At 38.0% G+C, this 12,671-nt stretch overlaps 1 protein-coding gene across 7 annotated transcripts in view; it reads right to left on the bottom strand.

Moving 5' to 3' along the window:
- Nucleotides 1-12,671, bottom strand: part of LOC102231299 (estrogen-related receptor gamma) — a 98,847-nt gene that overhangs the window by 21,209 nt on the left and 64,967 nt on the right. For 5 of the 7 annotated variants that reach the window (XM_023332929.1, XM_023332925.1, XM_023332926.1 and 2 more), the window contains exons 5-6: nucleotides 9,742-9,852; nucleotides 6,817-6,999 (exon numbers count right to left, since the gene is read on the bottom strand). In XM_023332929.1, coding sequence (XP_023188697.1) covers nucleotides 6,817-6,999; nucleotides 9,742-9,852 — 294 coding nt within the window. The remainder of the gene's footprint in view (nucleotides 1-6,816; nucleotides 7,000-9,741; nucleotides 9,853-12,671) is intronic. The other 2 variants (XM_023332927.1, XM_023332928.1) reach the window with 1 other exon arrangement.

The raw sequence follows: 12,671 nt of genomic DNA, 5'->3' as shown, positions 1-12,671 counted from the left end.
GTTAGACGTCATTACAGTATGGGAATGGCAGTCGATTATACCACATCAAAGAAGAAGAACCCAACTCAAGCCACGATGCTTTTATCTTCTAAATCTAAAATGTTTATTGATATAATTCAAGTTTCTCAAGAAATATTAACTGTGTTTTCTGTGCAAATATACAATTGAAAAGAAATATTTTAATACACCTTGTAAAAAGACAAAATGGTTGATTTTCCCCCACTTTCTGACACTACATCACAATATTTTTTTCCTGTGTTAGCATAGTCAGGATTACCAAAAGAAATTCCCGTTCCTCCTGACAATACTATAAGTGAATCAGGCTTGTAGGTTATTTTGCTATTTTCTATGGACTAAGATCAGAGCTTTCTGATGGAAACTCCAAAACATTGACTTTACTGTCATCTTGCTGGATTACTGTCCATTTGTTAGATCTCTGTGTAAAAGCTTCAAAACCTTAAGATGTTGCTTCAGTGTTTACACAATGTTTTTTCCTCATAATGCCATCTATTTTGTGAAGCACACCTGTCCCTCCTTCAGCAAAAGTCCCACAAAACACGATGCTACTACCACCATAATCCACAGTTGGGTTGTGTTCTCAGGCTTGTAAGCGTCCCAGTTTAAAGGGTCACTGTGGCCCAAAACTTCCAATTCTAGTGTAATCAGTCTGATGGAAACTTAAAAAAAATTAAGCTTTTGTTCCTTGCCTTGTGGCTTTTCAGTGCATATCAAAACTGAAAGTAAAGGTAATTTCATTTATATAGCACATTTTCAGCAACAAGGCAAAACAAAGTCTGATTTCACTGTGGATAAAGACACCAGATATACTCATGATGTTTTTATCTACACAGAACTATCTGAAGAAAAGGGCGTGACAGGAAACCGGAAAGTGCAGGACAAACCAGACTTTTAGAAGTTGACAGTTCTCTTTTAAATCTTGTCATGTTTTTTTGTTGTTTCCATGATGTCACACAAAGCTGTGTTTAAGGTGCCCCTTAAAATACATCCACATGTGTACCAGTTAATTGAAATGTTGTGAAGAAACCCATTTAGCAAACATGAATTATTTTCATATTCCTAACTGACTTAACATTCCTTGTATAATGTTTCACTTTATACAACTACAGATGGCGAAAAAATGGTTATGTGTCGTTTTATACAATGTATGTAACTAGGTAGCTTTAACTCAATGTGTACATTTGAACTTTTTCAGGATTTTGTCAGTTTTCTTTTGGGTTAAGAAGGTGCCTAAATGCTGTCACTGTCAAAGTGAACCAGCATTTGTAGACAGAATGAGGGCAAATGCGTGGGTGGGTGTGAGTGTGTGAGAGTTTCTATTGACATATTTAACCCTGTGTGTTTTCATGACATTTTATTAAACTACCTAATAGCTTTGAGAGGGGGCACATTAAAAGATGAACTGGAAAAGGTATAGCAACAAAGAAAGAAATGGAGGCAATTAAGACTTGAAGAAAGAAATAATTGTTCAGTTTAAGAAGTTTTGTTCCAATTTAGTTGCCAAATGGAATAGGAAAGTGAGAGTGCTGTATTTCCTGTTTCTGGTGATTTCATTAATTTTTTTACTGATGCTTTGCTGAGTTTAAAAGAAGCCTGGGGGGATCATAGAAAGTACCTTCTGCAGCTTGTTGTGATGTGTTCCAGTGTTAATTATGTCAGCTGGAGTATCAAAGTCTTGAACATGTGCAACAGTTTGTATGTGTGTCGCTTGGCTACAGTGTCTACTGTATATCTGAATTGGTAAAAAGTGCAGTAATTCTCATTCTAAATTAGGGTTATTGAATTTAATTCACACACCTACCCTAACTCTAACCCTTTAGAAATGTTTAGCTGGGTTGCATTTACTTGACAAACTAATTCTCTATTTGACAACCATTTCTAAACTGTTTGAATGTAAGAAAACACACATAAAAAAATAAGACAAAAATGAAAGACTCTGGGTGTGAAGTTTTCCTTTTGGGGCCGAGAAATATTTCTTTTAGTGTTCTGATTGATAAGCAATTGATCTGAATGCTTCACATTCAAGAGCCTTTTTTATGCAACAAAATAACTAAAAAACTGATTTGAGCAATGAAACAATAGGCTAGTTGACAGGGACTATGTGAATAGAGTGTGGGAGGAGACGGAGGTTGAGAGTCGAGGTTGACTCAATAATGAAAAGGTTGAAGATACCATGGAGTTAGAGCAAATGGAAGGTTATTTCAGGCCATAAAGAAAAATAAGATAGAGACAGAGAAAGCAAAATAAAGAAAAAGGTCACATGTGAGTTGGAAGATCATTGTTTTTTGATTTATAGTAGTTCCTGTCTGTTTGGGAGGATTTTGAGAGCGCTTTAGTGTAATTGATGTACTAGATCACTTCAGTTAATGCTTATACAAGAAACTACATTTTATTTATTCGGCACATTTCATAAATAAAAATCACAAAGTGCTTCAAAAAGAGAGCAGGAAATTAAAGGGTGTCAACAAATTATGTTACCTACACAATTAAATACATAATTATAAAAAAGTTACTTTTCTGAATTCAACTACTGTCTCTTCGGTTACTTTTTATATGGTAATGCATGATGTGTGCAGACATAACATAGTTGATTTCCTCCCTCCCTCCTCATTCCATCACCACCTCCACCACTCCAATCGGTAGCCCACATCTCCACAGAGACTGATGAAATGGCTGGACCAATGGTGACACCCCTCCACCTACCACTGCCCATTTTTTACAACTCAATCATGCCACGTTACAGCCGACACATAGACCGCTTATCCTGAGTGTCAAAATTGAAAGGGGAACAGCGAGGGAGAAAGACTGTAAGAAAAGACAGAGCAAGTAAAAGGAGATAGGGAGGCAAAAGAATAGGGGGAGACCCAAGAGCAATTTCTTCTTGAATAAAAAAGAAAATGGGAGGGGGTTGTAAAAAAACACACTAATGGCAAGGCCCCTGGTTCTGGTAAAAAAAAAAAAAAAAAAAGGGCTCTGTTATAGGTTCCGGCTCTCAGTCGTTGATTCATTCATTTGTTCATTCCTTGGTCTTTCGTCAAGTCAAGTGCTCGCCCTGTCTGTCTTTCTCTTTTGTGTCCACAAGTCTAGATAAGAGCTGCTAGTATGACTGCCTGGTAGCCATTTAGTTATTATGGAAGCGGAGAGAAAGAGTGAGTAAAAGAAGAGAAAAGAGGATGAAAAGACTAATTCTACTGACAGATAAATGGCTCATTCTGAATGGCCTTTCCTTTCTTTAATTCACTCTCTTATTCTCCTCTGTTTAAATATTTGCTGTTCTCCTCCTCTTCCCACCTGACTGCACTCCGGTCTTCACACACACACACACGAATGCACGCTTCACCATGACATGCAGCCTAATATGCATCTGGAGTTGCCTCTTTGAGAGCTATTAAAATGAGATCTTCTCGTCACTAATCCATATTATTGGACGGTAAGGCCTTTCATGCCCTTTGAATAATAACTTCTGATATTTCCACATAAGCACAATTCCCAGAGTGTGACGGCTTACTCTTCATGCTCCATGCACAGGCTATGAACAGGTGAGTGTGTGTGTATGGACTTCTCTCAGTTTGAATTAGCAAAAGGCTCACCTGTGCTTATGTATTTGTGTTAAAAGTACAGGCGTATGATTCCTTTTGGGACACGAGGAGACACACTGCTGCTGAAACCCCATTTTCCTTTCCTAATGACATATCAGATGTTTGCATAAGGCCATGTCAGTTTGAAAATGAACACAGAAACTTATATCTTAGAATAAAATAACCAATCAGAGGGATATGTGTATTTGTATAATGTCAAAAGTCTCTTAGATGAGACGATTCTGTGTGTCAAACATGACCAGCAACACACACACAGACACACAAGAGCTCTGGTCTTGTTATCCGGGGGCCTGTCTTGCAGGCAGCCTCTCTAACGCTGAGTGATGTTTAAATTAGTTTACAATTTAGGCTCCTCGCTATCCGCAGACGGCTCTTAACTCAGTGTGTGTTTGTGATGTGTTTTTTTTGCCTGTGTGTTTGTGCGTGTGAGAGCGTAACAAATTGTTGCCAGTACGGCAGACATCTAATGACTTCAAATTAGCTGCCTGGCGCTCGCCTTGACACGTTGTTACCACTGTTAGGAGCCTTTGTGTGCACGTAGCGCGAATGTGCATGTGTGTATGTGCAGCGCTGCGCAGCCATATCATGAAACATAAATTGGCTTCGCCTCCCCTCTCTCTGCCGCTGTCTTTTTTTGCCTTTGTCTCTCAGTCTCTCTCCATCAATTTGATTAAAAAAATTACTGTACCATGGCGAGCAAAGGCTTGTGTACGTGCACACACTCGAAACACAGTCGTCTCTAGCACGCACGCGCGCCCGACAAGATGTGAAACAAGATGGCTGCTAACAGGTTAACAGAAAAGGTCTATCCTTTTCTGTTCTTGTTCTGGGTGCGTGCGGGAGTGAGTGTGTGTGCATGTCAGGAACTGATAAAGAATGTTGAGGAGGTGTATTTCTTTCTGACAATCCTCTACACTGTGAGTGAACAGTAGATCATGCTCTGTGAGGACATCACTGTTCAGTGCTGTAAACAGTGAGGATTTCATAAGATGCTCATATCACTCACACACACACGCACGCACACACTTGGAAGATGAAGAGTTCTATCTTTCTCTCAGAGCAGTGGATTGCCTTCCTCGTTCATCTAATCACACCATCTTCTCTCCTCCTCCAAGCAATCGTTGCGCTTCACTCCCTTTTTACGGAAAGATGCTCGCACACACACACACACACGCACACACACACACGCACAGATACAACGCTCATCAGATAACCTGTGTAACTTGGCCTGCTTACTTTTAAAAACAGTAAAGAAAAGAAAAGGTGCAAACCAAGTATATTAGATAACACATGGATAAGTATGTGTTATGAGTATACAGAATCTCCCAAAGGTATTGAACTTTTATCCTGTTTTGTCACCTTCTAACTAATAAAATACCAAATTTGATTTATTTAATTTAAGGCTAAGTAACAGATCAAAACAAAGTATAGCATAACCGGAAATCTATGTAAAAGGGCTATATCATTTTACCGCTAAAAAATATGAAGTGTGGTGGGCATTTCAATTCAGCCATCCTGAGCCAATATATTGTAGAACTAAGATTTTGCTGGAATTAAACTGCTCTACACATACAGAGACTATCATTTTTTTTGCCTATTTTTTCCCAAAATATATGGTACTGGATTTAATCTAGGTCTGAACTTTGAGCCATTCTGATGTGTGAATATGCTTGAATCCAAACTATTCCATTGTACATTGCATTGCTTACTGTATGACTGTATGAACCTCCACTCTGGTCCCAAGTCTCTTGCAACTTTTCTGTTGCACATCTTTTATTTCTGTCTTCCAATTAACTTTAAATAGCATTCCTATCCTTGCTGAAATAAAGCACCCCCACAGCATGATGCCGCCACCATCTTATTACACCATTAAGTTACATTTTTCTAATGCTTTTTGTTCACTAACAAACCTGGAGTAGTTATACTGTGATTACGGTGAACTCTATTTATTATATAGGATTAAAGGCAATTGAGTAACAGAAAAACAGGGGCTAAATATAAATGCATGTCATATTTTTCACATTTTTATTTGTAAAAAAAAAAGTGAAAATTAAATATCTGATTTTTCATTTCCCTATTGCGGCTTATTTGCGTTAATCTCGCACACAATTCCACCAAAACATGTTTAGATGTTTGTGATTATAATCTGCAATGATGTGAGACGTTTTATAAGGCACTAAACCTGAAAGCAAGTCATAAACTCAGCAGGATGGAAGTAAAGAGTAAAAAAAGAAACCAGAGGAGAACAGGAAATTGTGAGAAACATCGGAAAAGAGATAAGTATGGGAAATATGGTATATTATCCTAAAAAGAGAAAAACCCATTCTTAGTGTTATTCTTAGTTTATGGATCAATATGTATGTCTGCTTATTGTCCATATGGCAGCTCGGAGATCAATACACTTACTAGGGGCAATGTGTATTCCTATCTCTCCCACTCAATTCATCTCGATTTTTCCTTTTCACTGTTATTTTCGCATTATTGATATCATATACGTATCATTCATGGACCCTGTTATCCAACGCCACCAGCTTTATTGGTATAGATTTACGCAGCATGACTAAATAATATTTATGTCTCTAATCTGGTATTTTCCCCTGTGCTTTACAGCCCTGCTATGCTGTTCTACTGTAGCAAAGCGGGGCAGTATTTTCCTTTTCTTTTCCTTTATTCTGTAATTATTTTTATCTGACAAAAGGTCAAAACCTTCTGCTAATCTGTTAATCTGATATGCTGCTCTTCTATGCAGGATCGCTTACAAACGGCCAAACCAGTTTGGGCACTTTGCTGCTTTTTTGTTACTTCCGTCCTCTTTTTTTCCTAAGATCATATTTTTTGTTCTGCCATTATGGTAATTCCTTTCATCTTGTATTGCAGATCAAGAGAGATTAAGGGAGAAAAGGGGTTATAGGTTGGCTTAAAAGGATTAGATTGAGTTCTTCTTTCCTCTGTAGGTAGAAATAGATGAGATACACTGTAAAATATCTATCTATCTATTTATCTGAAATACAACATTTAAGTGTTTCAATCTTAGTTTCTGTCATTGCTAATCATCCATCCATCTGTTCTACATACCATTTGGTTTCAAGATAGACCCTTCCCCCAAATCGAACAACGTATTTGCATTTCTTTATCTGTGGGTGTGGCTGTGACAAAAAAGTGAATTGATTCAAATTGGGAATTAAATCGGAATCCCTACCTGGGATGTGTTTGGCCCAACCAATGTTGACCACCAGTTCTCTGTCCGCCAGGTCACACAGCGTGGTGAGGGCCTTGATGTCGCTGTCCGGTACGGTTGGGTCAGGCATGGCGTAAATCTTTTCTGGCTCAGCCACCAAGAGGTGAGAGACGATTTTGTTATCTGCAAGGCAGCCAAAGGCAACTGACATGACCACCAGACAAGGAGACAGACACAGAGACAGAGAGATAGTGAAATTTTTGTCTGAGAAGGGTAAAAGCTGTTCCACACCATTCAGGTGCAAAAATGTGAAAGGTCAATGCACAGTCTCTAATGAAACACCTGATTAAATACAACTGCTGTGACTTAATACAGGTTTTTTGTGTAAAATTAACAACCTCAGATCATCAGTCTTAATAAATACAAAATGCAGTTTTCAGATGAGGATTTCATTTATTAGGGAAAAAAAGCCATCCAAACAAGTTTATCAGCCAATGGCCAAGTTTATCAGTATAATGTCCTGGGAAGATTCTATTTCAGGTACAAGTCCTGAGTTTGATTCTCAGGACTTGATTTTGATTCTGTTTCTTTTTTGAAATTCAGAGGTGACAGCAAAAACAAGAATCCCTGGGTTCAAGGTCATGAACTGATGGACATTCTCTGTTTGGATTTACTAATAGAGAGTGAAATTCATGGCTCCATCAACATCTGCAATTCTTCCAGGTTCTGAATCAGCAAGGCAGCCCAAGACCGTCAGACTACCACTACCATGCTTGACAGTTTTAGGATTTTCTTATTTTGAAATGATGGTTTTATGCCAAATGCAACAACATGCAAAGCTTCCAAATATTTCTTTTTTTAAATATATTTTAACCTCCTTCCTGTTCTTTTTAAGCAGTTTCTTGTTTCTACAGGTCAGGCAGTAATAAGCCCTTGGTGTGGTTAATAAAATCCAAACAGAAACGTGGTTGCTGACAGTTTATTTGTGATTTAATAAAGAGGCCAATTGTATTTTCAAATAGGATTGGATTGGCTGGATAGCTTTTTTTCATTAATAAGTGAAATTGTGACAAAAAACAGCTTTTTAAACGACTAAGACAATTTTTTCTGGCATTATAATGAGTTTGAAAATCTCAAATCTTTAAAAGTGACAAAAAACAACATAACTGTACATGTAGAGATAAAGGACTTGGCATGAAACACAAGATGTGGATAAAAAATGTCACAACTGGCTCATAGTGTGCCCTATTAAAAACAAAATAAAAAATATTATTGATGGGGTCAAACATAAAAATGCAAGTACCAAAAACTAAAACATTCATCAAAAGACTATGAGTTTAAAGATGATTACAACAAACAATTTAAGTTATCATAAATATTTGCGTTTTGCATCGTAGCCATACAGAGATTTACTTTACCGGTGCGTATAGAGAGAAAGGATAACTCTGAAAGCTAAACAGCTCTGCTGGCCACAGTGACATGTGGTGATGAGACCTCTATGGCCCATTAGTAGCAGACTGATATCCTACTTCCAAATTAATCCACAGACTAATCAAGCATGGGGATGTTGGTGCACGATGGAAGAGCAAGAGCAGAGAGAAAGATTGAAAAAGATGGGGGGAGGAGATTAGGGATGAAAAAACAGGCAAAGACAGGTAGAAAAAGAGCCACAGACTGATTGTAAAAGACGGACAGGAAGCGTCTAGAGATGTGATAACTAGGCAGATATAAACAAGAGGGAGTGAAACAGAGTTGTGAGGATAAGCTGTGTATTGATTTAACACAGTCCACCACCCCCAAATCTTTTATATTCACACAAATGAAATGTGTGTATCCACACACGCACGGTCCAACTCTGGGGTCATTTGAGCCTCACCACTCCGAGTCACACTGCAGTACCTGAGAGTAAATCTTATTTAATGTTTCCCTAATTAGAATCAATGGAAGCCCATTTCCAAACCCTGGGCTATTGTTCTGTTCTCAAACAATCAATTGGGACGGTGAGGCTAGGGATTGGGCTACAGACAGGTAGGCTGTGTGAGTGTTCCTGTCTGTGAGGATGACAGAGATGCAGGAGGATTTCGTGTGTGACAGAAATAAAAGTAGCTATTTAACAGAAAATAGAGATAGGAGGAATATTTGGATTTGTCCTCTATTACAAAGGACAACCTTTTGCTATATTAACAAGACTAAACATAAAGTTTATGTTGCGTGGTAGGACACACTCATCCTCTTGGCATGCCAACATAAACACAGTGTACGCAAAATCAGTTTATTCCATCATTTCAATAATTAGTGTTGCAGAAGTCCCAATAATCTGTCGTGCAGCCATTCAGCATATTGGCCTAGAGCAGAATATGCTTCAGCTTTAGGCAAAATGGGCTTTGGGGAGCAAGCTGCTAAACACCGCTCAATCTGCACAGCATGTGTGTGTATGTTGTGTGTACAAGCAGACGGTTAGCTAGAGAGCTAACTCTAGTTTGATGTGGTTGCCAGATTGGATTTAATCCGGATTAGGGTTACGGCTGTTCTCCTGCCCACCCTCCCTGTTCCTCCTTCTCTCTCTGTCTGAGAAACACTCTCATTTAGGCTTAATCTCCCCGCGTCTCTACCTGTCCCTGTCACTCTCACTCACTCTCGCTTGCTAGGTGTTCACTCGCCGTGCTTTGGTTTTTATTCTCTGAAAAAGCAGCCAATCCAACAGAAGTTAAATTAATATATTTATAAAAGGAAATGATCTGAAAAGATAGGAGTAGAAAAAAAACAGAGATAAGCATTGTTCCAAACAGCTGGGTTTTTTTTACAACCTGTGTTTGTGTGCGAGCTCTCACTTGTAATGATCTTATTGTCCGACTTTCTATTTGCAGGTTAAGACAGTTCAACATTCTGACACAGATTACACACAGTTGTTAGATCTGAAATGTGTGTGAAAGTCTGTTTTCTTACATGGCTTTTTTGGGGGCAAAGCCAGCTGTGGGTTCAGGTACGGGCTGTTGTCTGCATCTATTCGGCGTTTGTATTTTTGTCTTCCACCGCGAACCCTGTCCAGACGAACACCTGGAAGACATATCAAAGAAAGAAAACAAGTATTATTTTTGTGAAGGCAAAAGAGACACTGATAATAAATAATAAACACGTCATGGTTTTAAGCACATTCTAACTCAAAGACAAAACATGTGAAAGCAGACATCTCCACTTAAGTATGTGTAGTTTTTTGCTTGTTAATAAACTTATTTACTCATTGGTATGTGTTTTTCTATTTTTTCTAAACTTTTTTTGGACTTTTAGGATCGACTGAAAGCTGCAGAGACACTACTTTAGTTCCAGTCTTTCCCACATTGTTTCTCTGGTTTTCTGGCTTCTTGTTGCCCAATCTCTGCCTCCCGATTGCTGTCTCCCTCTCTGTCTCGTTAATTAATTGACACAAAGGAGTCCTAATTGAATTAGGCCTATCCCTCAAGGGATTGGATGTTACCGTGGTTACCACTTAAAGGTGGATAAGGAAGACAGAGGTGTTATGTGCTTTAGAGGAGGAGAGGGAAAGACTGAAGACGATAGCAGCAGAAAGGAGAGAAGAGCAGGCCTGAAACACTCTGAAAGTTTTGAAACCACACAGAAATACTTTTGTACTTTTGTACCAGTGAAAATGAAAGCAAGTAACTTGGGTTGGGGGAGAGAGATTAAATATTTGTTCATAATTGTTTTTATCCTAATACCTTAAAAAAATTTGCTTTATGCTAAACAAATGTGAAAGCGTTGATGGCACTTTAAAGATGGACAAATTTGCAATTAAAACCAAAACCATGCACATCAACTTTTAAATAAAGCAACTAAATTTTATGAAATGTATAATTATGGCCAGCCATAAACATATTTTCCAACTGCAAGCTGTATAAACTTAAAAGCTTATTGGGTTTAAGTGTCACAGGAAGAGTGTATTTTTCTAATGAGCGGCTGTGTAGCCTATAAACATTAACACCAGATATCAAAATGCGTATAATTAAAGTGTTAGACATTAGGTATTTTTGCTATCCAGGAAAGGGCTTATAGATGAAAGACTAATGACATGGCCTCCTTCCTCAACTGACCTAAACCCTGATAACAACGTATGGACCTTTCTTAAACAGGACATTTAAAAGGGAATGAGAACAGCCCAGCTCTCTGAACAGTGTCTGGGAGACACCTGCAGTTGATGCAAGAAAAATTTGATCATCAGTAGTTTAAAAAACTGACGCATTTCATGGATGGGAAGTTTGTTGCTGTTATTGAAAGAGGTTAGGTCATTGATTTGTAGCTTGACAAGTCAGTTTAGTTGCAAATTTTAAAAGGTGAACATTTATGAAAATGTTCACATTACCCGGTGAAAATAAAAAGTCAAATGGGAAAATTTTAATCTTTAATTTATTTGCATAATAATTCTGCCCTCTACAGTTGCCCAATAACGGTGCATACACGGATTTTATAAAAAAGCCCAAACCTCACCCTTACTTATATTTTAAGGTCTGAGGTTTGTTCTAGTCCATTATGGCCGCTGTGTGTGTTTTATTGACAATTCTAATCTAAAATTCTAGACTTTCTTTACTTATCTCGACCTGCTATAGGACCGAAGATGTGAATTAGCTAAAAGCTATAATCTGGTACTGGGTGTCGAATGGTGACATTTATGTTAAAGCTGTTTGTTGCCCCTTTTTTTTAAGTAAAGTTAATTATTATTTTGAATTTACTTAAAGCACTCTAAATAACTGATAAAATGGCATCTGTCTAATAATTGTGCACACAGTATGTACATAGACAAAAATCTCTGATTTTTCTTCATTTTTGACATGCAATTGGTAGCAATTTCAAAAAGTGGTCTCTAAAATATGCTGAGAATAGTACTACCTTTATTATGCGACAAAAAAACGTATGTTTTACTAATAAACAGCAACACTTGGAAAGACTTTCTTTGAGACATTGCACATTTAAATTATTTCACTGTTTTTTAACTCTATACAGGAAAGCAAGAAAGATTTGATCGCTCACAGAGATCTAAATCATTTGGAAAATATGCTGACCACATTCAAAACAACAGAGAGGTTTAACATGAAGATTTCAATTGCCAGAAAAGGAAAAATATCACGAAGGATAAACCAGGCCTGCGAGTACTTATAGATATGCTTTATATTTAGAATATTTAAACTGCACACAATCCTTTCTGAATGGCGTAGGCACTCATTAACTCAACGGTGTGTGTGTGCGTGTGTGTGTTCATGTATGCAACTGCTTGAGGCAGAGATAGGGGGACAGAAGGACTGACAGTCCAGGTACAGCAGGGGGCCCAGTGTCAGCAAACGGTCAAGAGACTCTTAACACTGGGAGGTACACCCCTACTCAAACACCTATTCTGTGCTTTTTCATCTCAGATACACACTAAAACTACATCTATATTTCTGTAACCCACACCGCCGTGTTGTGTTTGTAAGCCCTGACAAGAAGCACGCTCACAAAGCACTTGGGTCACTGGTGTTCCTGAGAAGGGAGAGCAAATGGAAAAGCAGACGTAGAAATGGTAAGGGACAATAAAATGAAGTGCAATTAAAATTTCTGGCTCAAGCTATCATTAAACCGACACTGATCTGAAGAAAAATGCTCAGTTTAAAATCAGCACAAAAAACGGCAGGGTTCCCCTAAAACAACAATCGTGACACCACCAGCATGGCCACAAAATTAAAAGGCAGCATGACATCAAAACAGAAATAGAATTAAAAAAAAGAAAACAGCTGCTGTAATGTTACCTGTGTGATAAGAAAACCCACAAAAATACCAGTGTCTACAAATAAATCTATTTAACCTATTTAACTTATTCACTAAATACTGTATTAATTAATAATAGATCA

Source organism: Xiphophorus maculatus, chromosome 4, assembly GCF_002775205.1.
Source record: "Xiphophorus maculatus strain JP 163 A chromosome 4, X_maculatus-5.0-male, whole genome shotgun sequence".
NCBI classification, from domain to species: Eukaryota; Metazoa; Chordata; class Actinopteri; order Cyprinodontiformes; family Poeciliidae; genus Xiphophorus; species Xiphophorus maculatus.
This window is presented reverse-complemented; position numbering and strand designations above follow the sequence as displayed.